The 26,659-nt window shown below is 50.5% G+C and overlaps 1 protein-coding gene across 4 annotated transcripts; it reads left to right on the forward strand.

The window, feature by feature from the left end:
• The first annotated feature begins 6,162 nt into the window (after nucleotides 1-6,162).
• On the forward strand, nucleotides 6,163-20,224 carry SH2B1 (SH2B adaptor protein 1). 4 transcript variants are annotated; one of them, XM_066576780.1, is made up of 10 exons: nucleotides 6,163-6,680; nucleotides 9,679-10,511; nucleotides 12,158-12,259; nucleotides 13,417-13,508; nucleotides 16,315-16,424; nucleotides 16,763-16,951; nucleotides 17,045-17,256; nucleotides 17,515-17,686; nucleotides 18,341-18,440; nucleotides 20,061-20,224. In XM_066576780.1, exons 2-10 carry the CDS (start codon nucleotides 9,702-9,704, stop codon nucleotides 20,077-20,079), a joined length of 1,806 nt encoding a protein of 601 aa, XP_066432877.1. In that variant the 5' UTR covers nucleotides 6,163-6,680; nucleotides 9,679-9,701; the 3' UTR covers nucleotides 20,080-20,224. The 4 variants fall into 4 exon arrangements, with proteins under 4 accessions (XP_066432877.1, XP_066432878.1, XP_066432879.1 ...); XM_066576781.1 differs by having other exon boundaries at nucleotides 16,318-16,424; XM_066576782.1 differs by having other exon boundaries at nucleotides 18,341-18,436; nucleotides 20,061-20,166.
• Nucleotides 20,225-26,659: the final 6,435 nt, after the last annotated feature.

Below are 26,659 nucleotides of genomic sequence, written 5' to 3' on the forward strand. Positions count from 1 at the left end.
AATGGTGGCCGCAGTATGTAACCTCCCTCCCACACAATGGTGGCCGTAGTGCACGACCCCTCCCCCCCCCCACACAGTGTATGACCTACCTCCCACACATTGGTGGTCGCAGTGCATGACCTCCCTCCCACACAATGGTAACCGCAGTGCATGACCCCTCTCCCATAGAATTGTGGCCGCCGTGCATGACCCCTCACCCACACGATGGTGGCTACAGTATGTAACCTCCCTCCCACACAATGGTGGCCATAGTACACAACCCCCCCCCCCCCCCCAGTTTATGACCTATCTCCCACACAATGGTGGCTGCAGTGTATGACCTCCCTTTTATACAATGGTGGCAACAGTGTATGGCCCCTCTCCCAGAGAATGGTGGCTGCAGAGCATGAACCCCCCCCAACACACACACACACACACACACACACACACACACACACACACACACACACACACACAATGGTGGCCACAGTGCATAACCTCCCACACAATGGTGGATGCAGTGTAGGAACCCCCTCCCACGCAATGGTAGCTGCAGTGCATTACCTCTCTTTCACACAATGGTGGCCGCAGAGTATGAGCTCCCTCACAGACAATGGTGGCCATAGTGTATGAGCTTCCTCACAGACAATGGTGGCCATAGTGTATTGAACTGGATCATATTTTCCTCCAGCAGGTTTCGGGGTATTCTGTAGCTTCCAAATTGTATAGTGTGCACACATCATCGACCAGATCAGACACAAGTTATCAGTCTCATATCCAAAATGGCTCTCTGGGCAGGAACATCCAAACAGCCTCTTTTATTGAAACACATAACACCTGCCCTTTAATGGGCGTGCAACAGATTACATCAGTAACATATAGGATTCTCATTTGTCGGATCATATAGAATCCTCACCTCCCCCTCCCCACACCTCTCTCAAGTCCAATGTACATAGGAGCCTTTCTCTTAACATGCAGTCAAAACTGAAAGTATCTCTTTGTTGGAGAAGTTTCTGCGTTATTTAAGAAGTTTCTGTGTGGGGGGCAGGGCTGGGGAAACATCCAAGATGAACATAAGCAATAACATATAACACTGTGATTTAACTCTTTCCTTATGCAGCAGAGTTCCACATTAGGCTGAAGTCACAAAACACACATCTTTTCACCATGCCATTGTCCAGCAATTACTATAATGAAATTATGCAGTCATTAGCCTCTAAGAGTTAAAGTCACTACAGCTGCGTAATACATCTAGTTTAGTACAAATCAATAGACATTTTACACTGACTAATCATCATGTCTATCACAGTATGACCTCCCTCCCATACAGTGGTGGCCGCAATGCATGACCTCCCTCACACACAATGCTGGACGCAGTGTATGACCCCCCTCACACACATATAGATGGCTGCAGTGTATGATCTCCTCACACACAATGGTGGCCACAGTGTATGACCTCCTTACACACAATGGTGGCCGCAGTGTATGCCCTTCTCACACACAATGGTGGCTGTAGTGCATGACCTCCTCCCACACAATGGTGGCTGCAGTGTATGACTTCTCTCCCACACAACGGTGGCCACAGTGTATGACCTTCCTCCCACACAATGGTGGCTGCAGTGTCTGACTTCTCTGCTACAGAATGGTGGCTGCAGTGCAGGACCCCTCTCCTACACAATGGTGGCTGCAATGCATGACCTCCCTCCAATGCAATGGTGGCCACAGTATATGATTTCACTTCCACGCAATGGTGGCCGCAGTTTATGACTCCTCTCCCACACAATGGTGGCCACAGTGCATGACTCCACTCCCATACAATAGTGGCAGCAGTGCATAAGCTCCCTCCCACACAATAATGGCCGTGGTGTATGACTCCTCTCCCACGCAGTATATGAGCTCCTCACACACAATGGTGGCCGCAGCGTATAACCTCCTCCCACACAATGGGTGTGCAGTGTATGATCTCTGCAGGCACAATGGTGGCTGCAGTATATGACCTCCTTACACACATTGGTGGATGCAGTGTATGGCCTTTCACCCACACAATGGTGGCCGCAGTGCATGACCCCCCTCCCAAACAATAGTGGCCGCAGTGTGTGACCTCCCCCCCTCACAATGGTGGCCGTGGTGCATGACTCCTCTCCCACACAGTACATGAGCCCCTCACGCACAATGGTGGCCGTAGTGTATGACCTCTCTCCAACACAATGGTGGCCGCAGTGTATGACTTCTCTCCCGCACATTGGTGGACACAGTGTATGATCTCCTTCACAAACATGGGGCTGCAGAGTATGACCTTCCACCCACAGAATGGTGGCTGCAGTGCATGACTTCCCTCCCACACAATGGTGGCCGCAATGCATGACCTCCCTCCAACACAATGGTGGCCGCATTGCATGACCTCCCTCACACACAATTGTGGCCACAGTGTATGAGCTCCCTTACAGACAATAGTGCCAGTGTATGAACTCCCTCCCACACAATGGTGGCCGCAGTGCATGACCTCCTTCCCACAAAATGGTGGACGCAGTGTATGACCCCCCCCCCCCTCCCACACAATGGTGGCCACAGTGTATGAGCTTCCTAACAGACAATGGTGCCACAGTCTATGAGCTCCCTCCCATACCGTGGTGGCTGCAGTGCATGACTTCTCTCCCACACAATGATGGTGGCCACAGTGTATAAGCTCCCTCCCACACAATGTTGGCTGCAGTGCATGACCTCCCCCCCTCATAGAATGGTGGCCGCAGTGCATGACCTCCTTCCCACACAATGGTGGCTGCAGTGTATGACCTCCCTCCCACACAATGGTGGCCGCAGTGCATGATCTCTCTCACAGACAATGGTGCCACAGTGTATGACCTCCCTCCCACATATGGGGCCGCAGAGTATGACCTTCCACCCATAGAATGGTGGCTGCAGAGCATGATTTCCCTCCCACACAATGATGGTGGCCACAGTGTATAAGATCCCTCCCACACAATGGTGGCCGCAGTGCATGACCTCCTTCCCACACAATGGTGGCCGCAGTGTATGAGCTCCCTCACAGACAATGGTGGCTGCAGTGTATGACCTCCCTCCCATACAGTAGTGGCCACAATGCATGACTTCCCTCCCACACAATGGTGGCCGCAGTGCACAATCTCCTTCACAGACAATGGTGCCACAGTGTATGACCTCCCTCCCACACCGTGGTGGCCGCAGTGCATGACCTCCCTCCCACATATGGGGCCGCAGAGTATGACCTTCCACCCATAGAATGGTGGCTGCAGAGCATGACTTCCCTCCCACACAATGATGGTGGCCACAGTGTATAAGATTCCTCCCACACAATGGTGGCCGCAGTGCATGATCTCCTTCCCACACAATGGTGGACGCAGTGTATGACCCCCCTCCCACACAATGGTGGACGCAGTGTATGAGCTCCCTCACAGACAATGGTGGCTGCAGTGTATGACCTCCCTCCCATACAGTAGTGGCCACAATGCATGACTTCCCTCCCACACAATGGTGGCCGCAGTGCACGATCTCCTTCACAGACAATGGTGCCACAGTGTATGAGCTCCCTCCCATACCGTGGTGGCCGCAGTGCATAACCTCCCTCCCACATATGGGGCCGCAGAGTATGACCTTTCACCCATAGAATGGTGGCTGCAGTGCATGACTTCTCTCCCACACAATGATGGTGGCCACAGTGTATAAGCTGCCTCCCACACAATGTTGGCTGCAGTGCATGACCCCCCCCCCCCGCCCCCTCACAGAATGGTGGCCGCAGTGCATGACCTCCTTTCCACACAATGGTGGCTGCAGTGTATGACCTCCCATATAGTAGTGGCCGCAATGCATGACCTCCAGCTCCCTCCCATACCGTGGTGGCTGCAGTGCATGACCTCCCTCCACATATGGGGCCGCAGAGTATGACCCTTCACCCATAGAATGGTGGCTGCAGTGCATGACTTCTCTCCCACACAATGATGGTGGCCACAGTGTATAAGCTCCCTCCCACACAATGGTGGCTGCAGTGTATGACCCCCCGCCCCCTCACAGATTGGTGGCCGCAGTGCATGACCTCCTTCCCACACAATGGTGGGCGCAGTGTATGACCCCCTCCCACACAATGGTGGCTGCAGTGTATGACCTCCCTCCCATACAGTAGTGGCCGCAATGCATGACTTCCCTCCCACACAATGGTGGCCGCAGTGCATGATCTCCTTCACAGACAATGGTGCCACAGTGTATGAGCTCCCTCCCATACCGTGGTGGCTGCAGTGCATGACCTCCCTCCCACATATGGGGCCGCAGAGTATCACCTTCCATCCATCGAATGGTGGCTGCAGTGCATGACTTCTCTCCCACACAATGATGGTGGCCACAGTGTATAAGCTCCCTCCCACACAGTGGTGGCTGCAGTGCATGACACCCCCCCCCCCACCTTCACAGAATGGTGGCCGCAGTGTATGAATCCCCTCACACATAGATGGCTGCAGTGTATGACCTCCCTCCCATACAATGGTGGCCGCAGTGCATGACCTCCCTCTCACACAATGGTGGCCGCAGTGTATGAGCTCCCTCACAGAAAATGGAGCCACAGTGCATGACCTCCCTCCCACACATGGGGCTGCAGAGTATGACCTTCCACCCTCAGAATAGTGGCTGCAGTGCATGACATCTCTCCCACACAATGGTGGCTGCAATGCATGACCCCACTCCCATACAATAGTGGCCGCAATGCATGACCTCCCTCGCACACACGGTGGACGCAGTGTATGACCCCCCCTCCCACACAATGGTGGCCGTAGTGTATGACCCCTCCCTTACAGAATGGTGGCCGAAGTGTATGACTCCCCTCACACACATAGATGGCTGCAGTGTATGACCTCCTCACACACAATGGTGGCAGCAGTGAATGACCCCCTCCCACACAATGGTTGCTGCAGTGTATGACTCCCCCCTCACACACAATGGTGGCCGCAGTGTATGACCTCCCTCCCACACAATGGTGGCCACAATGTTTGACCTCCTCCCACACAATGTTGGCGTCAGTGTATGAACCTCTCCCGCACAATGGTGGCCGCAGTACATGACCCCCCCTCCCATACAATAGTGGCCGCAGTGTATGACTTCCCTCCCACACAATGGTGGCCGCAGTGTATGACTTCTCTCCCACATATTGGTGGCCGCAGTGCATGACCTTCCTGCCACACAATGGTGGCTACAGTGTATCAGCTCCGTCCCACACATGTGGCCGCAGTGTATGACCCCCTCTGACAGAATGGTGGCTGCAGTGTCTGACTTTTCTCCTACACAATGATGGCTGCAATGCATGACCTCCCTATAATGCAATGGTGGCCGCAGTTCATGACCCCACTCCCATACAATAGTGGCAGCAATGTATAACCTCCCTCCCACACAATGGTGGCTGTGGTGCATGACTCCTCTCCCACACAGTATATGAGCTCCTCACACACAATGGTGGCCACAGTGTATGACCTTTCACCCACAAAATGGTGGCTGCAGCGCATGACCTCCCTGCCACACAATGGTGGCCACAGTGAGTGACGCCCCTCACACACATAGTTGGCTGCAGTGAATGACCTCCTCCCACACATTGGTGGCCGCAGTGTATGACCCCCTCCAACAAAATCAATGGTGGCCGCAGTGTATGACCCCCTCCCACACAATGGTGGCCGCAGTGTATGACCCCCTCCCACACAATGGTGGCCGCAGTGTATGACCCCCTCCCACACATGTGGCCGCAGTGTATGACCCCCTCACACACAATGGTGGCCGCAGTGTATGACCCCCTCCCACACAATGGTGGCCGCAGTGTATGACCCCCTCACACACAATGGTGGCCGCAGTGTATGACCCCCTCACACACAATGGTGGCCGCAGTGTATGACCCCCTCACACACAATGGTGGCTCCATCTCTGGCAGCTCCGCAGTGTACACAATGGCCACATGACACTAATCACTGTAGTGCGCTCTCAGCAGGGCCTGTACACACCGCCCATCAGCAGGGGGCGCTGACATCACTTGTATGTGTGCTCGGCTATGCCTGTGAGGCGCTCTCTCCGCTCTTAACAGATCTCCATGGTACGCGTAAGGCGCTCTATCTTTGTTTACATGGCTGCTCGATGGTTTTTGTGGTGACGTCACGCTCATTGCGCAGGCGCCGTATTGCCGAGGCCGCAGCCCCAGGGACGCGACTGGACCGAGTCAGTCAACAAGAGAGACCGGGGAGCCGTGCGGGGAGGATCCGCCCAGACCGAGGAGAGACCCGCGAGAGGAGGGCGGAGCCGGGGCCTGTGAGCGCTGCTGACTGACAGCCCTGACCTGGGGATGTGACAGGAGCCCCCCGCCCTGCAGTGTGACAGGAGCCCCTAGTCTACCAGCCCTCCCTCTTCTCCTGACATCTGGGGGCCCTCCTGCAGTTACAGAGCCCCCTGTAAGCCCCGGAGCTGCCACTAGAGGGGGCTACCAGCAGTCCCAGGATTTCAGGGGTTGCCTCTGGATGACCTGAGGCCACGATCACTGCTCATCACCGCCGAGATCAGCGCCACGCCGAGCCGTACCGAGAGCGGAGCCGCAGAGAGGCTGGGGCCACAGCCCAGGAGGATCACACACAGCCAGGGGCCACATCCCGGGGGCCCTGTGCAGAGAGGAGCCGGGACAGGATGGGGAGAAGGGAGAGCAAGAGGTAAACGGGGGAGGGGTGTTGTGGAGGTGATGACCGGTCCTCTGGATTGGTCACCAGTAGATGATGGATGGGGGAGCTGCCCCTCGGGGGCCGGCGCAGCAGCCTGATGTCATCAGCGGTCGGGGAGGAGGCGGGGTGCCGGCTACTGTCTCGTTGGGATCACTGGGGGCGCTGGGAGTGTAACAGAGGTGCAGGGCCCCCCCTTTCTCCGCTGTGTGATGATTATGATGACCTCTGGCCCCTCGCACTGACAGCGGGCCGGGCAATCAGCTGATGGATGGCGCCCCTCCCCCCCGTTCCCCATCAACTGAAGGGGTTGTTTGGGACTTCACTACTGACGGCCTGTCCTTAGGATATTAGCTGATTGGTGGTGGTTCCTGCGTCAGCTGTCGGTGCACACAGCTCTGTACACGCTGCAGTGGTCAGGCTTGGTATTGCATCGCTTTCAGTGGGAGCTGCTCCTACATAACCAACCTGGGCCGCTGAAATACCTGCGGAGCTGTCTGCACTGACCATGGACCTGATCGCCGGAGTCCCCAGCAGCAGCCTGACCTATCCTGGGGGCAGGCATTACTAGTCAATCCCAGATAACCCCTTTAATTATTTCCTGCTCGTATTTATTATATCTGCTCCTAAATCTCAATGAGCCTCCCTGAAAGCTAAGAATTCAAGGGGCCCTCCACTGACCCCTTATCCATGTGTCCCAGTAGCCCTGCATTGGTCGCTGACTAAGGACTTTTATTGGCGCTGGTTTCCAGTTCTCTGTATGCGGCCTGCAGTGTAAAGAATGGAGGTTGTCCTGTACATCTGCCTATGTAATTAAAGGGATATTCCCATCTGGACTTTCAGAGCCTGTCCATGGGGTACGCTCTGATAGATGGGGGTCCCGCCTGTGATGAGCTGTGGTTCCCAGTGGGCGGGCTTAGTGAAACAGCGGAGTGGACTTTACTACAGTGTTTCCATGGTTCCGTGTGGTTTGTGTCGCTCCTATTGGCTTCTGTATAGCCCACCTGGGCTCATCCGCTTCCGTCCTCCCAGCCGCCTCGTATACAGCAATGTTCCCATTGGCCAAGATGTAAACACCCCTTTAAGTTTCTTAAAGGGATTTTCCAAGTTACACAAAAAATACACAGAAGGGCAGGAAAAGGTTAAAAGTAAACAACTAAGTGCGGCTCTGTGGCGGGCCCTTTAATCTTACCGCAAAGTAGCGCAGCATGGTGTGTGTTTTTTTTTTTTTTGACATTTAAAAGGTAACCAATGACGGAAATCTAGAAGTGGTAAGCTGAGCAACCCGCCATACTTGTGGCTGCCGTCCTCGCTGCCGATGTCATTGTTGGCGAACCGCATACACGTGGAGGCTGCCGCCGATCGGCGGTCTCAAACCATACACTGCCGAGGCCATTAGTGGGCGCTAGTGGTTGTGTGTGTTCAGGATGTAACTGCTGCAGCCAACGTAACCAAAGAGCGGCGGTGAAGACGTGAGCGACAGCGCTGGAACGGGGGATGGGTTACGCTTTTCTTCTTTAATCTTTAACCATTTCCTGCCCCTCCTGTGCCAGTTGTTTTCACCTTTAGGGTCCGTTCACACCTAGCGGGACCGCAGCAGAAATCGCATCTAAATCCTCCCTAAATGTGCGGTTTTTGGTGGTCGATCTTGTTGGGCGTCATCACCCGGGTCCGCAGTACCATATGCTGCAGATTGTGAGGATGTATGTAGCCCTGCGACCTTGCGCTCTCATTGAGGTCGTTGGGTCGTGGTGTGACTGTGGCCACGGATGGCAAAACAACTCAACGGTGTGATATGTGAGTCACAGCAACCTGCTAGTCGCACCGCAACCCTTGTGACTTGGATGAAAGTACGAGGTCACAGGGTTACGCAGCGCTCTTTGGTTGTGCGACCTGCGCTGTGGCCAAAGTCACCTTGTAGCCCCTGCCTTACTGACCCTGAGCCCCCCACAACATGACAGAGAGTTGCTTCAAAAAAAAAACTTGAAGGGGTTGTACCAGGATTAAAACTTCTCCCCCAGCCACAGGATATCTATAGGATAGGGGATAACTTGATGATTGGTGAGATCCCCACCAGTCTCGAGAATGGGGGTCCCCTGTCCTCCTCACTGCGGGGTTACTGCACCCCCACAGTGAGGAGGAGACTGAGTGGGTCGCACAAACACAGTAGCTCCCCATTCACTTGCAGTAGGACTGCGGGGGGAAGAAGTGACCCCCACAGTGATGGGAGAGTGGGACAAAGGAGTCCCATTCTCGAGATTAATGGGGGGTCTCAGTGGTGAGACCCCCACGATCAGCAAGTTATCCCCTATCCTGCGGTTGGGAATCACTTGTAATTGGGATACAAACTGTTACACGGGTGGACTGCCCCTGATACGCAGCTTCTTGGTCATCTCGTTCTCCGGGAAAGTTGGGTAATGACCAACATGGCTGCCATCAGGGGTCTCGGCGCAGTCGTCACCTTGTTTTCTCCTATCCCTTCAGTTCTGTGGTGATACTTTCCTTGCTTCTGTATCATCAGGCTGATCGGACTACTGGGAAAGTTGGGTGACGGCGCTCCTGGCTGTCGGGCTCTTTAAATGTCACTGCGTGTTTGTGGCGGTGACTTTATGTAACTCCGTATGGCGTGTTCTCGCCGTGCCGTGACCTGATCATTCGTCCTCGCACGTTTTCGCGGCTCGCCAGCCCTTCGCCCCGTAGTACGTTGTGCTGAAAGTGAAAGAGCTGTTTATAAACAGCTGCTAATTACTAGCCGTATCCTGTACTCGGGGATTAACATCAATGGACGGGAGATTAGCTGGTGAGTCACACGGATGACTCCACCGCCCCAGCCCAGGAGCGGCTGCTGCTACTATACACTCGTACACAGGTCACTGCAAAACAATGTCCACAACAGTCTGTTTAAAGGGCCGCTCCCCCTTATAGTAGCACAACAGCCTTACAAGATATCCGCCGCATGCCATGTAACACTTGTTCTCCTTCTCTCCCACAGCTGATCCCGCAGGAGCCCCCATCATGAATGGTAGCTTAACCCTGGAGGGTCCCTCCTCCCCGTCGCCAAACTGGAAGGAGTTCTGTGAGATCCACGCTCACTCTGCCGCTCTCGACTTTGCCCGTCGCCTCCGGATTTTCTTGAGCGAGAATCCGCAGTATGCCACGCCGGGGGCCGAAAGCAGCTTCTCCAGACGGTTCGCCGAGCATTTTGTGGAGCACTTTGAAAGTGAGGTGAACAAGACCCACGGTCCTGATGGCCCCTCGCCCACCCACTGCAGCATCGCTCCATTCACAGGAGCGCAGACCTCCACCAGGGATCTGTCGGAGACGTGCAGCGACTCCTCTCTGGCCTCCCCGGTAGAGACTCAGCCCCGGCAGGACTCATCCGGAATCACGTCTGGTCTCTCCAGCAGCCAGTCCCACAGCTCGGAGGAATTCTCCACATCTTCGGCCACAGCCAAGCCGCGCCTGAAGAAGCGATTCTCGTTACGTAATGTGAGTCGCAGTGTGCGGGGGAGCGTCAGGGGCATACTGCAGTGGAAAAGCTCAGCCGAATCTCCCACGGACGAGACAGGGGCCAACAGCAACTGCAATTCCTCAGCCGGCAGAGCCGGAGGGGATAGATGGACGCATAGATTTGAGAAGCTGCGGCTAAGCCGGCCACCGGCCCCCAGAGCCGACTTACGCGATGTCAAGAGGGAAGGGGTCCTCAATTATGTGGTGGCTGAAGAGGTCAACAGTAGCAGCAAACCCCGATGGCAGAAGTGCCGGCTGCTCCTGCGAAAGGCTGAGACTGAAGGCTACCTGCTGGAGTTCTACATTCCTCCCAAGGTAAGGTGGGCTGAGCCACCAGGACCATCCGGCCATCCGCCACCTGCTGACATCCAGCTTTCATAGACCCCTGAATGGTAAACCTGCTTAGTCATCTAGTGATACATTCCCTTGGCATTGTATCACTAGGCAGGTTTGCTATTCAGTAGCCTCAGAAAGCTGGGTGAGTACTCATGTGATGGTAATGACTGCCGATATCCAGAACATTTGAGAGATCCTTCCACTGCCTGATCAATGAGTCAAGACTTTTAAATGAGTGTTCTGGTAATAAGTCACCCCTAATTCACAGGATAGGGGTATACTGTCTGATCTGTGGGGGACCCACTCATCATGAGAATGGGGGTACCAAGGAATGGAGCTGCGGCGCACATGTATGGCAACTGCTCCATTTATATTGGGTGGATATGAGACACCCATTCTAGCGATTGGTGAGTGTCTCGGCGGACAGACCCCACCAGTCAGATTGTGATGCCCTATTCTGTGGATGACTTGATATTACTGGAATACTCCTTAAAGGGAAATACTATTGATGATCTATTCCCTGGATAGGTCATCAGTAGTTGATCAGCTGGGTCCCCAGCTGATCAGTCACCCGCTGTCCTTTCTACTACATGCAGGTTGGATTGAAGCAGCTGCTCCAACCTCTGTGTAGTGGCCAGGGCTTGTAATTGCAGGTGCAGCTTCCATTGAAATCAATGCTCTGCGCCTGCAGTTACCTGCACCAGTCACTACAGAGGGGTCAGAGCTAACCGCTTCCACTCCGTACCCCTGTGTGTGGAGGTGCTGACAGCAGGTGCCCAATCAGCTGTTCGGCCGGGGTCCCGAGTGGTGGACCCTGGTGATCAACTATTCTTGACTTATACTTATTGTTGACACAACCCCCTTTTAAAAAGGCAATCCATGCATACTAAGAAGTGTTCTGCACCTTCTTAATGCATTTTGGGCTCCAGCTCTTTACGATTTCCAATATATCTCCTTGCTGTCAGTGAGTTCACAGTTTGCAGTTAAAGTGCAGCTTTATTTTCCAAAACCTTTTGACGTGTCAAAAGTTTTGATCAGTGGAGGTCCGGGCAGTGAGACCCCCACTGATCGCTAGAACGAAGCAGCAGAAGTGCTCTACCAAGTGCTGTCACTGCTCGTCTGCTGAAGACGGGCCTATAGGCTTACTATTGAACATGTGTTCCGCTAACGAGCAGTGGCAGCGCTCATTCGACCACTTCTGCTTCATTCTAACAGCTGATGGGGGTCTCAGTGCCCAGAACCCACCAATCAAAACCTTCTCTCTGACATAGCAAAAAGTTTTAGAAAGTACAGTTACACTTTAACACGCAGCAGCTGGGAACCTCTTGGGTCCATCACTTGTTACAGTGCATCGTAACGAGCCCCTCTGTCACTTCGGCACGGCTTGTCACGCTTTGGACGAGGGAAAGAGCTGGAAATTAACAAAGAATTTAAACAAGTTGCAGAACTTTTCATAAAATCAGAAAATGTTGTTGTGGGTTGCCGGGTGGTCCGGGGTCTGATGTACGGGGAAGGTCCTGGGCGCTGGGGCAGATCCTGGTGGGGGTTGTGTTCTAATCTGACTTGTGCCGTCAGGTCTGCGGTGGATGGCGGCACCTTCTAACTTTGTATGTATCTCCTCACAGGCCGCCAAGCCACGGGTCAGCATCCCCTGCTCATCTATTGCTGACGTACGGACCACAACCCCCTTGGAGATGCCAGATAAAGAGAACACTTTTGTGTTGAAGGTAACAACCCAGTAGACTTCTCTAACTGAATTGCTTTTTATGTGATTCCCGATCAGACATGTATGGAGTCACCAGAGACCTTCATCCCTTGTCCACAGGATACGGCATAAATGTTTGATTGCTGGGAACGCCAGAGATCACACGATACGTGTGACCACCACTCCATTCACGTCAGCCAAGCTCTCCCTGTCCCATAGAAGTGAATGGAGCAGTGGTTGTGCATGATCACTGCTCCTCCATTCACTGCTTCTGGGGTTCCTGGTAGTCGGACTCCCAGCAATCAAAGATGACCTATCCTGTAGATGAGTGATGAATGCTTCTGGTGGGACGACTCCTTTAACATTGTCTTATGCCCTCTTTACGCGGGGCGATCGTCTTCTAAACGATTGTACAAGTGCTGACGGCACCGCTGAGGTCGTTGGCGCCGGCGCAGAGCGTGTAGACAGACATCACCGCACGATTATCGCTCAAATCCAGTTAATATTGGGGTCTTCCAAGACTCAAGTATTGACGACCTATACTCAGGATAGGTCATCAACATCAGTTTAGTGACCGTCCGCTGCAAGAGACCCCCGCCAACGAGCTGTTTGAAGAGGCCACAGTGCTCGGTCTCTTCTCAGGCCTGTGGTGTCAATGGCCTCGGAGCAGCTCAGTCCTGCTCAAGTGAATGGGATTGAGCTGCTGTACCAAGTGCTGCCACTACGAAATGTACGGCTGTGTGCCTGGTGTGCAGCGTAGAGGGAACAGCACTCATCCCAGTGCCGCGGCCTCGTCAAACAGCTCATTGGTGGGGGTCACTAACGACAGACCCCCAGTGATAAAATATTGATGGCATATCCTGAGGATGAGCCATCGATATAGGAGGACTGGAGAACCCCCGTAACATTTGGGTGTAAGCATTCACAACTAGAGGATCCTCCTCCCTCACTCACTTCCTGCAGTCATTCACACGTTTCCTCCCCTAGTAAACCATTGGTACAGTCTAGTTGGTTCTGTCCTTGACGTTGCCCCGAGGCTAGGGCCGCAGAGATTTGTTGTCATTTTTCTGGGTTTTTAGGCAGACCCCCCCCCCCCCCCAAATAGTTACTGGTTCTGTTCAGGTTTCTGCTGTCCATCATCCAAATGAAAGCTATCTTTTTTTCCCCCTCTCCCTCCAGACAGAGAATTCCTCAGAATATATCCTCGAGTCAGTGGATCCTCTGCAGATGAGATCATGGCTCTCCGACATATATGACTGCATGTTGTCCAGGTAAGTAAGGAAAATCAGTCGGGATCAGTAATGTATGTACACAGTGACTCCACCAGCAGAATAGTGAGTGCAGCTCTGGAGTATAATACAGCATGTAACTCAGGATCAGTACAGGATAAGTAATGTATGTACACAGTGACTCCACCAGCAGAATAGTGAGTGCAGCTCTGGAGTATAATACAGCATGTAACTCAGGATCAGTACAGGATAAGTAATGTATGTACACAGTGACTCCACCAGCAGAATAGTGAGTGCAGCTCTGGAGTATAATACAGGATGTAACTCAGAATCAGTACAGGATAAGTAATGTATGTACACAGTGACTCCACCAGCAGAATAGTGAGTGCAGCTCTGGAGTATAATACAGCATGTAACTCAGGATCAGTACAGGATAAGTAATGTATGTACACAGTGACTCCACCAGCAGAATAGTGAGTGCAGCTCTGGAGTATAATACAGGATGTAACTCAGAATCAGTACAGGATAAGTAATGTATGTACACAGTGACTCCACCAGCAGAATAGTGAGTGCAGCTCTGGAGTATAATACAGCATGTAACTCAGGATCAGTACAGGATAAGTAATGTATGTACACAGTGACTCCACCAGCAGAATAGTGAGTGCAGCTCTGGAGTATAATACAGGATGTAACTCAGGATCAGTACAGGATACGTAATGTATGTACACAGTGACTCCACCAGCAGAATAGTGAGTGCAGCTCTGGAGTATAGTACAGGATGTAACTCGGGATCAGTACAGGATAAGTAATGTATGTACACAGTGACTCCACCAGCAGAATAGTGAGTGCAGCTCTGGAGTATAGTACAGGATGTAACTCGGGATCAGTACAGGATAAGTAATGTATGTACACAGTGACTCCACCAGCAGAATAGTGAGTGCAGCTCTGGAGTATAATACAGCATGTAACTCAGGATCAGTACAGGATAAGTAATGTATGTACACAGTGACTCCACCAGCAGAATAGTGAGTGCAGCTCTGGAGTATAATACAGGATGTAACTCAGAATCAGTACAGGATAAGTAATGTATGTACACAGTGACTCCACCAGCAGAATAGTGAGTGCAGCTCTGGAGTATAATACAGCATGTAACTCAGGATCAGTACAGGATAAGTAATGTATGTACACAGTGACTCCACCAGCAGAATAGTGAGTGCAGCTCTGGAGTATAATACAGGATGTAACTCAGAATCAGTACAGGATAAGTAATGTATGTACACAGTGACTCCACCAGCAGAATAGTGAGTGCAGCTCTGGAGTATAATACAGCATGTAACTCAGGATCAGTACAGGATAAGTAATGTATGTACACAGTGACTCCACCAGCAGAATAGTGAGTGCAGCTCTGGAGTATAATACAGGATGTAACTCAGGATCAGTACAGGATACGTAATGTATGTACACAGTGACTCCACCAGCAGAATAGTGAGTGCAGCTCTGGAGTATAGTACAGGATGTAACTCGGGATCAGTACAGGATAAGTAATGTATGTACACAGTGACTCCACCAGCAGAATAGTGAGTGCAGCTCTGGAGTATAGTACAGGATGTAACTCGGGATCAGTACAGGATAAGTAATGTATGTACACAGTGACTCCACCAGCAGACTAGTGAGTGCAGCTCTGGAGTATAATACAGGATGTAACTCAGGATCAGTACAGGATAAGTAATGTATGTATATAGTGACTCCACCAGCAGAATAGCGAGTGCAGCTCTGGAGTATAATACAGGATGTAACTCAGGATCAGTTCAGGATAAGTAATGTATGTACACAGTCACTCCACCAGCAGAATAGTGAGTGCAGCTCTGGAGTATAATACAGGATGTAACTCAGGATCAGTACAGGATAAGTAATGTATGTACACAGTGACTCCACCAGCAGAATAGTGAGTGCAGCTCTGGAGTATAATACAGAATGTAACTCAGGACCAGTACAGGATAAGTAATGTATGTATACAGTGACTCCACCAGCAGAATAGTGAGTGCAGCTCTGGAGTATAATACAGGATGCAACTCAGGATCAGTACAGGATAAGTAATGTATGTACACAATGACTCCACCAGCAGAATAGTGAGTGCAGCTCTGGAGTATAATACAGGATGTAACTCAGGGTCAGTACAGGATAAGTAATGTATGTACACAGTGATTCCACCAGCAGAATAGTGAGTGCAGCTCTGGAGTATAATACAGGATGTAACTCAGGATCAGTACAGGATAAGTAATGTATGTACACAGTGACTCCACCAGCAGAATAGTGAGTACAGCTCTGAAGTATAATACAGGATGTAACTCAGGATCAGTACAGGATAAGTAATGTATGTACACAGTGACTCCACCAGCAGAATAGTGAGTGCAGCTCTGAAGTATAATACAGGATGTATCTCAGGATCAGTACAGGATAAGTAATGTATGTACACAGTGACTCTACCAGCAGAATAGTGAGTGCAGCTCTGGAGTATAATACAGGATGGAACTCAGGATCAGTACAGGATAAGTAATGTATGTACACAGTGACTCCACCAGCAGAATAGTGAGTGCAGCTCTGGAATATAATACAGCATGTAACTCAGGATCAGTACAGGATAAGTAATGTATGTACACAGTGACTCCACCAGCAGAATAGTGAGTGCAGCTCTGGAGTATAATACAGGATGTAACTCAAGATCTTCGTTAACTGACTCTTTCTAAACTGTAACCTTTCCTGTGATATCTTTGTCATTGAATAGTTTTATTTCTGAAATTTTCCCTGTATTTTCTATTATTTTCATAGTCTCTTTTGACTTTTCCAGCAGGGACAGAGCGGATACCACAGACCTTCCACAAATAAACCATTCAGAAAGCATGCCCAGCCGGGATCTACCTCTGATACCCACAGAGAGCAGTGAACAGCTCTGCCAAGGTATGTCACCCTGACTGCTACAGGGAACTGGGGCATATCTACTGTAGAGACAGTTTACAGCAAGGCCTAGCTTACGGGATGGAGTGTGAGCCACTTCTCTCCTAAGCTGTCATGTCAGATTTAGGAGCTGGTGCACCTTTTACTAGACCCCCCCTGTGCCTGTGCCATCATTGTCTAGGCTGTGTGCACACGATGCAAACTCCACAGCACTGCTCATCCCAGACTATGCACCATGTACCACTTCATCTTAGTAAATTGGTTTGCATTGAAGAGTTGATGATTGATAAGAAGTGCTTAAAATGTGGTGAATTATCCAAAATCCCATTGCCCCTTAACAGGAGCCTATGGCGGTCTGTCCGATCGTCCCACTGCCTCCATCTCACCTAGCTCTGTTTCTGTGGCGCCTTCACACTTTGACTCTATGGAGCTCCTCCCGCCAGAGCTGCCTCCTAGAGCGCCCATCGACGAGGGGGAGAGGACACAGAACCCTATAAGTGCCCCCTTCCCTGACACAACTGACAGTGCAGGTATGGTTAGGATGAAGTCTGCTTCATATTCTGGGGAGGTGAATGTTTAATCAACCTTCGTATAACTTTACTGCAATCTCATCTTTTGCGCAGCTACATTCATGTTCCAAGGAGAACCCGATCCTGGTGATGGGGAGCACCCGTTGTCAGAGTACCAGTGGTTCCACGGCACCCTGTCACGTCTTAAAGCTGCACAACTTGTTTTGGCTGGAGGCACCAACAGTCACGGGGTCTTCTTGGTGCGACAGAGTGAGACACGGAGGGGAGAGTATGTGCTGACATTCAACTTCCAGGGCAAGGCCAAGGTGAGTGGGGAGTCTGGACCGATCTTAAGTCACATTTAGATCTACGTTCAGATACAATCAAGCTGCGCTGAACAGTCCCATTGACTGTAATGGGGGTCACCCAGGTTCAGCATCTTCCCGGGTGACATAGTGCAGCATGCTGTGCCATCTCATCCAGGATCTGCACAGAGCTTGCAACGCAGATGTAAATGTGACCTTGGGCTATATCCCTGCTATCCTTCCTGCCCCCTAATCTCCTAACTTTTTACCTTCTTTTAGCACCTCCGCTTGTCCCTGAATGAGGACGGTCAGTGTCGAGTCCAACACTTGTGGTTTCAGACTATCTTCGACATGCTAGAACACTTCCGCGTTCACCCCATCCCGCTCGAATCAGGAGGCTCCAGCGACGTCACCCTCATCAGCTACGTGGTGTCTTCTCAAAGGTTACACGGTGAGTATCTTGGGGGCTGCTTTCCTAGCATGGAGGAAATGTACATTGACATTTTGCGGGTTGTTCCAAGACATAAACTTATCCCATATCCACAGGATAAGCGTGTGATCAGTGGGGGTCCAATCACTGGGATCCCCTCCGATCACGAGTGTGGAGGTCTCTGTACTTTGCTTTTCCTCGGCAGTCCAATGGATAAGCATGCAACGGCTACAAAACACGCTGAAATGCTGTGTTGTTCACACGTGGGGCTGTGTGTCCCTGCTGTCGGACCGCCGTGATCAGTCATTTATACCATTTTCTGTGGATGGGGAATAAGTTTATTTCTTGGGACAACCCGCTGCAGTTTATGCAGCACTACTATTGGTTCATTCTTCTTTGTGGATGTCCCCGTTGTCCGGGTGGCTGCTGTTTCCATAATGCTACATGAACAGACGTTATTTTTTCTTGTGTGATGTCATTTTTATTACTGCATTTTACATTGTAATCTCTGCAGCTTCTGCTGTGATGTCAGCTGGTTAAGACCAAGGATTGTTAAAGGAACAGAGATCTTTTCTTAGTGTTGATCTTTTTATTTCCTTCTCCCTTCACTTCCATTGCTTCCTCATCCCGTCACCACATGCTCTTCTCTGATTGGGCCCCGTCTGTTCTTTGCAGGCCGAGACAGGGCTGACAGTAGAACAACCGTGTGTGAGGTTCCCCACCGCATCCCAGACTCACCATCAAACCCCATCTCCATTGGAGCGAATGACTGTATGTAAGTGCTGATTACAACCATTCATGCCCCTTACGTAACCCCCACCATCATCCCTCCGGCTGGGAGACACAGCATCTACACACTAGTGAATAGTCAGGGGATCCCTTGTTTTTCCCTAGTCAACAGAGAACATGACTGCTTCACAGATGTTTTCTTAAATCCCTTAGAGGGGTTTTCCCAGCAATTTCTATTGACGACCTATCCTTGGGTTGGGTCATCAGTAGTTGATTGCTGAGGTCCGCTACTTGGGATATTGGCCGATCAGTTGTTTGAGTGCCTGCTGTCAGTGCTAAAGCACAGTGTACGGAACAGAAGCAATTAGCTCCGATCCCTGTGTAGTGGCTGGCGCTGGTAACTGCAGGTGCAACTCCCGTTAAAATCAAGCCACCACACAGCGGTCAGAGCAGCATGCTTTTGATCCATAGACTCTGTTGTGGCGCTGACAGTAGGCGCCTGAACAGCTGATTGGCTGGGGTCCCGAGTGGCAGACTGCAGCCCATCAACTATTGATGACCTGTGCTGAGGCTAGTTCATTAATAGAAATTGCCAGGAAAATCGCTTTAGAGGGGTTGCACTAGACAGAAAGTTATTCTCCATCTACACGATAGGGGATTTTATTGTTGGTTTGAGCCTAGCCGCTGGGACCTCACCAATCTTGAGAATGGGGTCCTTCAGTACTCTGAGTGAATAGAGTGGAGGTTGCCCATCTGTGCTGCCACTTCACTTATTTCTAAGGGAGTCCCAGAAATTGCTGAGCGCTTGTAGTCTGCAATTTTTTGGTGCTTTCATTGAAATGGGGTAGCGGTGTCCATGCACGTCCTTCACCATAGTCGTGCGGTGACCTTTCTGGACCCTTGTTCTTGATATCTGGGGGCTCAGGGAATACATTTATGTCTTTGCATAACCCCTTTTAAAGAGTGTCCCTTTAAAATTTTTTGAAAGGATCACCTGATTACTTGGATTATAAAAATGGGTCAGACTACCCCTTTAAGATACTTAGCTGTGGTAGCCATATGCCATAGGGTAAGAACCCAACATATGCGTCTCACACTGGTGGTTTAATACAGCTACATCCACTGCAGACAGTCCTCAATGAGGTAAATGTACCACATTGCTGGAGTCCACACTGCTCGGTGCAGATCAGATTAAAGGGGTATTCCCATCTAGGCTTTTCATAGCTGAGATGCAAAACTTCTGTCATAGCTACTGCAGCCTACGGGAAGAGCCAAGCGCTTAGTTCAGCGCTGTTTCTGTAGTTCTCATTCAAGTGAATGGGAGTTACGGAAACAGTGTACACGCCATGCTGTTTCCATAGCTTCCATTCACTTCAGTGCGAGCTACGAAAATGGTGCTGCGGTAAGCGCTTGGCTCTTTCCAACAGCTGGTTACATCAGCGCTTCTGGGTTTCATCTCGGCCATGAAAAGCCAAGATGTGAATACCCCTTTAAATCAAACTGATACATTGTAACACACTGGATAGGAAGGTGTCACAGATGGTGGGGATGTCTATTACAAACCATTGAAAGCCAATGACAATGTGTCATCTTGTGGGCGGAGTCTGAGCTTTATACATTTAAGACTACATTCCTGATTGGCTGTTTGTTGTTCCTTCTCTTGCAGAGGCGGCCAGCAGCCGTAATCCTCCCCCACTGCCTCCTCACCCTTTATCCCGTCAACACAGCGCGGAGGGGACCCTGCAACCTCCTTGGCATCCACTCAGCACCTCTCCCCCTGAGGAGCCCCTGGCCAGCAGTAGACCCCCTCCAGAACCCCCCGTCACTCAATATGAGGAGGGGCTGTCGCCTGCCGAAGATCAGGAAGAAGCTGCCATTCTCCTGCAGCAGCTCCAGCCAGGCAGCGCCAGCTTAGAGGACACAAGCGATCCCAGTGCCAGGGCTCGGGCTGTCAACAATCAGTATTCCTTTGTATGAGTGGAGATTGGAGTGACTAACACACCGATGTGGAGTTCAGCTTTTCCTTGTATTCTCGCTCCAGTATCACCTGCTTTCTGTAGCTTGTCTTGATAGATATTTCTCTTCTCAGACACACTAAAACGGACTCCCTGCTCCAGCCCGGGGTTCAGCGTGAGCCTTGTATCCTAGGAAACACTACACATAACTCATCACACTGCCTCTCATCACACATAGCCGTACACTACAGGCCTCACCGAAGGTGGAGGAGGGGTCCCCTGATATGAGTCGCTCTTGCCTGGCAGGTCCTAATGACATGCTCCACAGCGCCTATGCAGATAAAAGGGTGGTCTGTGTACTGCATGATGGACCTCCCTCTAATAGCTTATTTAGGGTTCTTATACACGGGGCGATTGTTGAATGCTTAAGGGCCCGACGGCCGTCTTGGTGATGATCGCTCTTGTGATTTCACACAGGAACGATGATCTCCCACCTACATTCACAGTAAACGGGCAGTCCTAGATGAATGACAGTCTGTCATTCGGCGCAGTCGCTTGCAACAGTTACATTGAATGATTATCATTCTGATTTCCGCAATCCGGCGAGAATCTGAATGATAAAAGAGCCCTTAGTGAATCCAGGTGGCCCCGGTCCCTAAGGCCGGTTTCACACGCGTGTATTATGGCCGTGTTTGTAATACGGATGAGTGTCCCAGATCATGTCATAGGGAACTGTGATATTCTGAGTTCAGGTCCAGCCAGGACACTCGGCCATAATCCGAACCCATAAATGTGGCCATAATGCACTTCTGGGAAATGGCTTAAGGGTGAGTTTAGACATGGCGGATTTTCAGCGTGGATTTCACCTTTTCATTGTGAATCTGCAGGAAAATCCACATGAAAAATAAGTAAATTTGTGGCATGATCCACAACCGAAAAATTCCACCCCCTGTGGACCCCACCTAAGCTTAAAGGGTTCATACCCCAAAAACTTTCATCTCCTATGTTGTTGCCAGGTGATAAATGTATCATCGCTGGGACTCCGGGAGACCGTGAGAATGGCGTCCTCCGAGTCTCCCGGGAGCATGGAGTGGCGGTGTGCATACATGACCACCGCTCGCTATTTCATGCATGTGTATTATGTCTCCGTTCTCCTGGGGGACCGCCATTCTTGTGATCCCTGGAATAGGTGATAAAGGGGTTCTCTAGCTAAAAACTATTTCAGAGCCCTCGGCGTGTTTACACTCTCTTCCTCCTATTTACCGAACTGATATCAGGCCAAAACTCTCTTACCATGCCAAATAGGTACCCATTCAGTGCAGTCCATACCCATAATGTCGCCCCATGTACAAGCTTCAATTTAGAATAACAGTAGGGGGTTGCCTGTCGTATCTCCCTAGTAGAGGTGAACAGCCATTGGACAAGAAGGTCATACAGCATTATAGGGGGCACATTGGTGGGCATCAGTGCCCTGTTGTGTCTCACTGGGGTTGTTTTCCACCTCGGCCTATGGGACAGAGTAGAGCAGAACCCCCTCCTCACACGTATTGCCTTATATCCCCCCTGCATACAGGTACGCCCTGTATATTAGTAGTAGAGAATGACCAACCGCTGGTACTAAATGGAGTAAATGAACGGTACGCTACACTTACTTGATGGAGAAGCAGAGGCGCGAAGCATCTAGTGCCGGACGTGGATAGATATCGGTACAGAGTCATTATAATGTGAAGCCCGGGTTATATATGGGACGTGACCAGCTGTCGGCCGCCTCCCATCATATTTATAGAGGAACTTTAACTTTGGCGGTTTTCACCTTGGATTAGATTTGGACTGCGGCGAAATCTGCGTGAATCCGTGTCCCATTGGTCTTAATGGGCATCCACGCCGTGGGATATACCTGAATTGAAATCTGCGTACTGGAGAAAAAAAAAAGTAACATGTCACTTGGATTCTGCGTCCAAAAAGATCTGCATGCTGGTTAGCTCCATTGAAACAGGGCTATCCCGCGTGGGGATTCAAAGCAGCTGCATGCGCAGATCTGCGCCATCTGGTTCCCCTCCGCGGATTACAAGGCGGATCGGTGTCTGATTTTTTTTTTTTAGATGCCGATGAGAAAGCCTTAGACATAAATTGCTTTTCTGCTCTTGGGTTATGTTGTGCTTCATACTCCTGTCACATCCAGAGCTGCATTCACAATTCAGCACGTGAGCTGCTGTAGTGCCTGCTGGCAGATGTAGAGGTCACAGTAGACCCTGTCTGACAGAAGGAGGAGGAAAGTGTGTCAAAGAACGCAGTGCATTGTGGGGCCCCCACTAGATTGCCATGAATGTGTCGGTAGAATTTTGAGTGCAGCTTTGGATGTGACTGGAGTATGTAACACCAGATTGGTACAAGACAGAGCATTTACAAAGGTACTACACGGTACATGACGTATAAGAGGAGGAGTTTGCGGTTTACACGAGTGAACGGTGACGTTATTGTGGTTTTTTTGTCCCTCTTTCTTGTAATTGCATTGAACGGTACACGAGACGCCCCGCGAAATGCGCTGTGAGCCCCCCTCCTTACTACAGTACATCGTGACCTTATAACCACGTATTACAGGCTGCTCCCCCCGTGCCCCTCACACCTCAGAGGGTCACACCCGGATTTCCCCTTTTTTTTATAATTACTTTTTGTAAAATATCCGAATCGTTCTTTTTGCTTTTATTTGAGATATTTGTGCCCCCCCCCCCCCCCCCCACGACTTCTCGTCTCGGACTCCGACTTTTCCGGATAACTACCCCTTATTACAAACCCCTATGTATCTCGGTACAGAATATTACAGGTGGGGGGAGGGGCCATCGGTCATCTTAATTTGCCGCTGCTTGTTTGAGTGTATAATGAGATTTATTAGGGGCCTGGGCTGCCGCCGGTTTGTAGGCCAGTGTTAAAGGGGAAGTGACGCCTTTTTTTTTGGAAAGTGATATATTATGTGATGTACCTTGGGGTCTGCCATTTCTGGGGTATTTTTCATAAGAGTCCTTCTTGCACTCATCTATTCTTAGACAATGCCAGCTCGCTACGTAACACGTTGCTGCGCATGCGCCAAAAATGAAGAAGAAAATATAAAAAAAAAAGACCCATCACTGACGTGGAGAGGGAGGCGGCCAGTATTGACCTATCCGTTCACTTGGCTGCCCTACATGGCAGGGTTACCGATGCCGGCTTCAAGCTGACTGGCAGCCTGAAAGTTGAACCTTAAAGGGGTTTTATCACTAAAGATATTGATCCCCTCCCCTGTGGGTAATGGTCTGTTGTGGAGGTGGGAATGCCCCTTGTGGCGATTTTCAGAATTTTTTTTTTTTTTTTGCGCTATGATTCGATCCAATAGGGTACAGAGATTTTTTGGGAATCTGCTGCTAAGAATCCACGCCGTAGTCTATACGGTGTGGATTGGAAACCCGCATTGGGGGTGGGTGAGCGGGCTGAGATCAGGCTAAGCGGCAGACCCCCACCTATCAACTACTGATGACCTTGAGGATAGGTCATCAGTACTAAATGGGGTTAAATGCCCAGAATACCCCTTTGTTCACAGGTAAAGGAAGTGGTGCAGATTTTTAGGTGGTTTCTACTGTGGATCTGTAGCAGATTGAAGTGGTGAAGTCGGGCGGAAAATCTGCCGCAAATTCTACACCAATAGTGGCGATTTTGCTGCAGATTTTGGTACGGATTTTCTGCTGCGCTCCATGTGACCGTACCCCACAGTGTGAACAGACCCCTACTCTCCTACGTAGGGGTCTCATAGGGCATACGGGGACAAATTTCTGGCTAATTGACTGCGGGGGTCATCTAAAACAACCCACTGTGCCGTGGCAGTTGTCCCTCCACCGTACATGTGATGGGCATACGGCAACAGGCCAGCAATTCAATTGGATGTGGAGTCTCCATCTTTGACAAGGGTGTGGTCTGCCCTTACTCTGCGCACACACTAATGTGGAATATATATATATTCCACAATCCACACAATCGGTGTATATACTGCTCCCGGCCGGACACTATAGATACAGTATATATAAATATATTTCTCCTTGTTATTAATTAACCCTTTTTTTAATTTATTTTTCTACTGTGTAATAGTGAGAATAGGACCTTTCTTTTTCTTCTCGCGCTGTTTTTATTTTCTCTGAGGTTTCCTGTTTGTTCATTTTGCATTTGTAAAACCGTATTTACCTTTAAATCTATTTGCCTAAAATATATCTTTAAATTATTTATTATACGAAGAAAAAAAATTGTTGGATCGGTTTTAGATACAAAAAAAAAAGAAACAAAAAAAAAGGGGGGGGGGGAGGGGAAGAGGCGCATCTTTCTTCGAAATACAAAAAATGTATTGTTTAACAAGATTAAAAACACTTAACTAAGTCGTGTGCGTCCTGTGCTCATTTCATCGTGTGGGGATTGTGGCCTAAAGGGGTTGTACCGGGATGTTATCCCACTGGTAAGGCATCGGAACAGCCTAGAGTGGGGTCCCCCGCTAATGACCCCCCCCCCCCATGACTCAGAACGGAGAGCCGCTCAGTAATGGTTTGTTCACACAGCATTTTCAACACAGGTTTGCTGTACAATCCATGCTGATTCCTCACCAAATCTGTGTCCTGGGGTGTCACATTGGTCCACTTTTTGGATTCTGCCCAAAATCTGCATGAGGAAGTCCATATGCATCTCTTAAAAGGGTTAAATCCGTGGCTTAGTGGTGGATTCAGAGGCAGAATTGACATTCTGAACACACCGTAAGAGCAGCTCCCTTCAGGCAGATTTGTTTGTCATTGTGGTATTACAGGCTGGGGCTGTTCTGTAATACTACTTTTCCTCTGCAGTGGGCAGGGGCAATGTGTAGCTGGCTGTAGTTTCCCCTGGAACTGTTTGCCACTGCTACCTGGCGTGATGAGCTGTTCACTGCCGTCCCACATTCTTGGAGAGGTTGTGCATCCTGGCACAGTGACCCTGCAATCATTGCCCCGGGAGTAGAGGGGGGTAATATTACCTGGTGCTCTGAATGCATTAGTAATAAGCTGCACTAGACAATCTAGAAGTAACATGTAGTGGCTGACTAGTGCACGGTGTCTGTCAGGTAGTGACCGGGACCACGGCCATCTTGAAAGCCCAAAGAGGGGCTTCGGGAACCAGCAGCAGTATAGTCATAGAGGAGGGCACCAGGTAATAGAACTACCCCAGAAGGGTCAGCCTCCACTAACTCTAAGCATTCTGGGGAGATTGCTGTGGACCCTAATATCCAGAAAGCAGAGATAGGGGGTGCTGTTTGCAGGGCTCCTGTGATACGGTTGGGACACGATCATCCTCAGGGACTTTTTTGTATCCCTGACCAACAAAACTATCGGCCTTAAAAAAAAATATTAACAGCTGGACAATATTAACCCCTGAGCTGTGAGTTTGAAGCTGACAGAGTTCAGACTCTTTAAAGGGGCCTTTTGCTCTTTTTCTAACGGACGATCTACCCCCATGGATCGGTCATCAGTATGGACGGGGGCCGCCGCGCGGGATGCCAGTCCATCAGCTGATCCTTCAGCCCACTGCGCCGGACAATCAGCTGACAGACAGGGATCCCAATGGCCCCCTTCCATACTGATAACCCATCCAGCGGATAGAAAAACAGCAGAAACCCCCTTTACAATCACCGTGAATGTGCGAGATTATTCAGACTGATGATCGGTGTAGAAAACCTAAAGCCTGTTCTAAGCTGGTGTGCTTCTGGGACCAGAAACCTAAAGCCTGTTCTCTGCTGGTGTGCTTCTGGGACCAGAAACCTAAAGCCTGTTCTCTGCTGGTGTGCTTCTGGGACCAGAAACCTAAAGCCTGTTCTCTGCTGGTGTGCTTCTGGGACCAGAAACCTAAAGCCTGTTCTCTGCTGGTGTGCTTCTGGGACCAGAAACCTAAAGCCTGTTCTAAGCTGGTGTGCTTCTGGGACCAGAAACCTAAAGCCTGTTCTCTGCTGGTGTGCTTCTGGGACCAGAAACCTAAAGCCTGTTCTCTGCTGGTGTGCTTCTGGGACCAGAATCGCCCATTTGACTCAGGGGGTGCGTCAAACACAAAACGGACAGTGCTTGCATGGAATGTATGTTCCGTTTTTTCCTCCCGCGCCCGCTGACTTCAATGGGAATTTTAGACAACATACGCTTTTTTTTCCACGCACATGCAAACTGGATCGCACATGGATGACACGTGCCCGTTAACGCAAAAACTGATGTAAAATGCACAAAATCGGTTGTTCAATGACCAAAAAAACCACTTGGCTGTGTGAATAAGCCTGCACAGC

This window comes from Eleutherodactylus coqui, chromosome 8, assembly GCF_035609145.1.
Source record: "Eleutherodactylus coqui strain aEleCoq1 chromosome 8, aEleCoq1.hap1, whole genome shotgun sequence".
Lineage (NCBI taxonomy): Eukaryota > Metazoa > Chordata > Amphibia > Anura > Eleutherodactylidae > Eleutherodactylus > Eleutherodactylus coqui.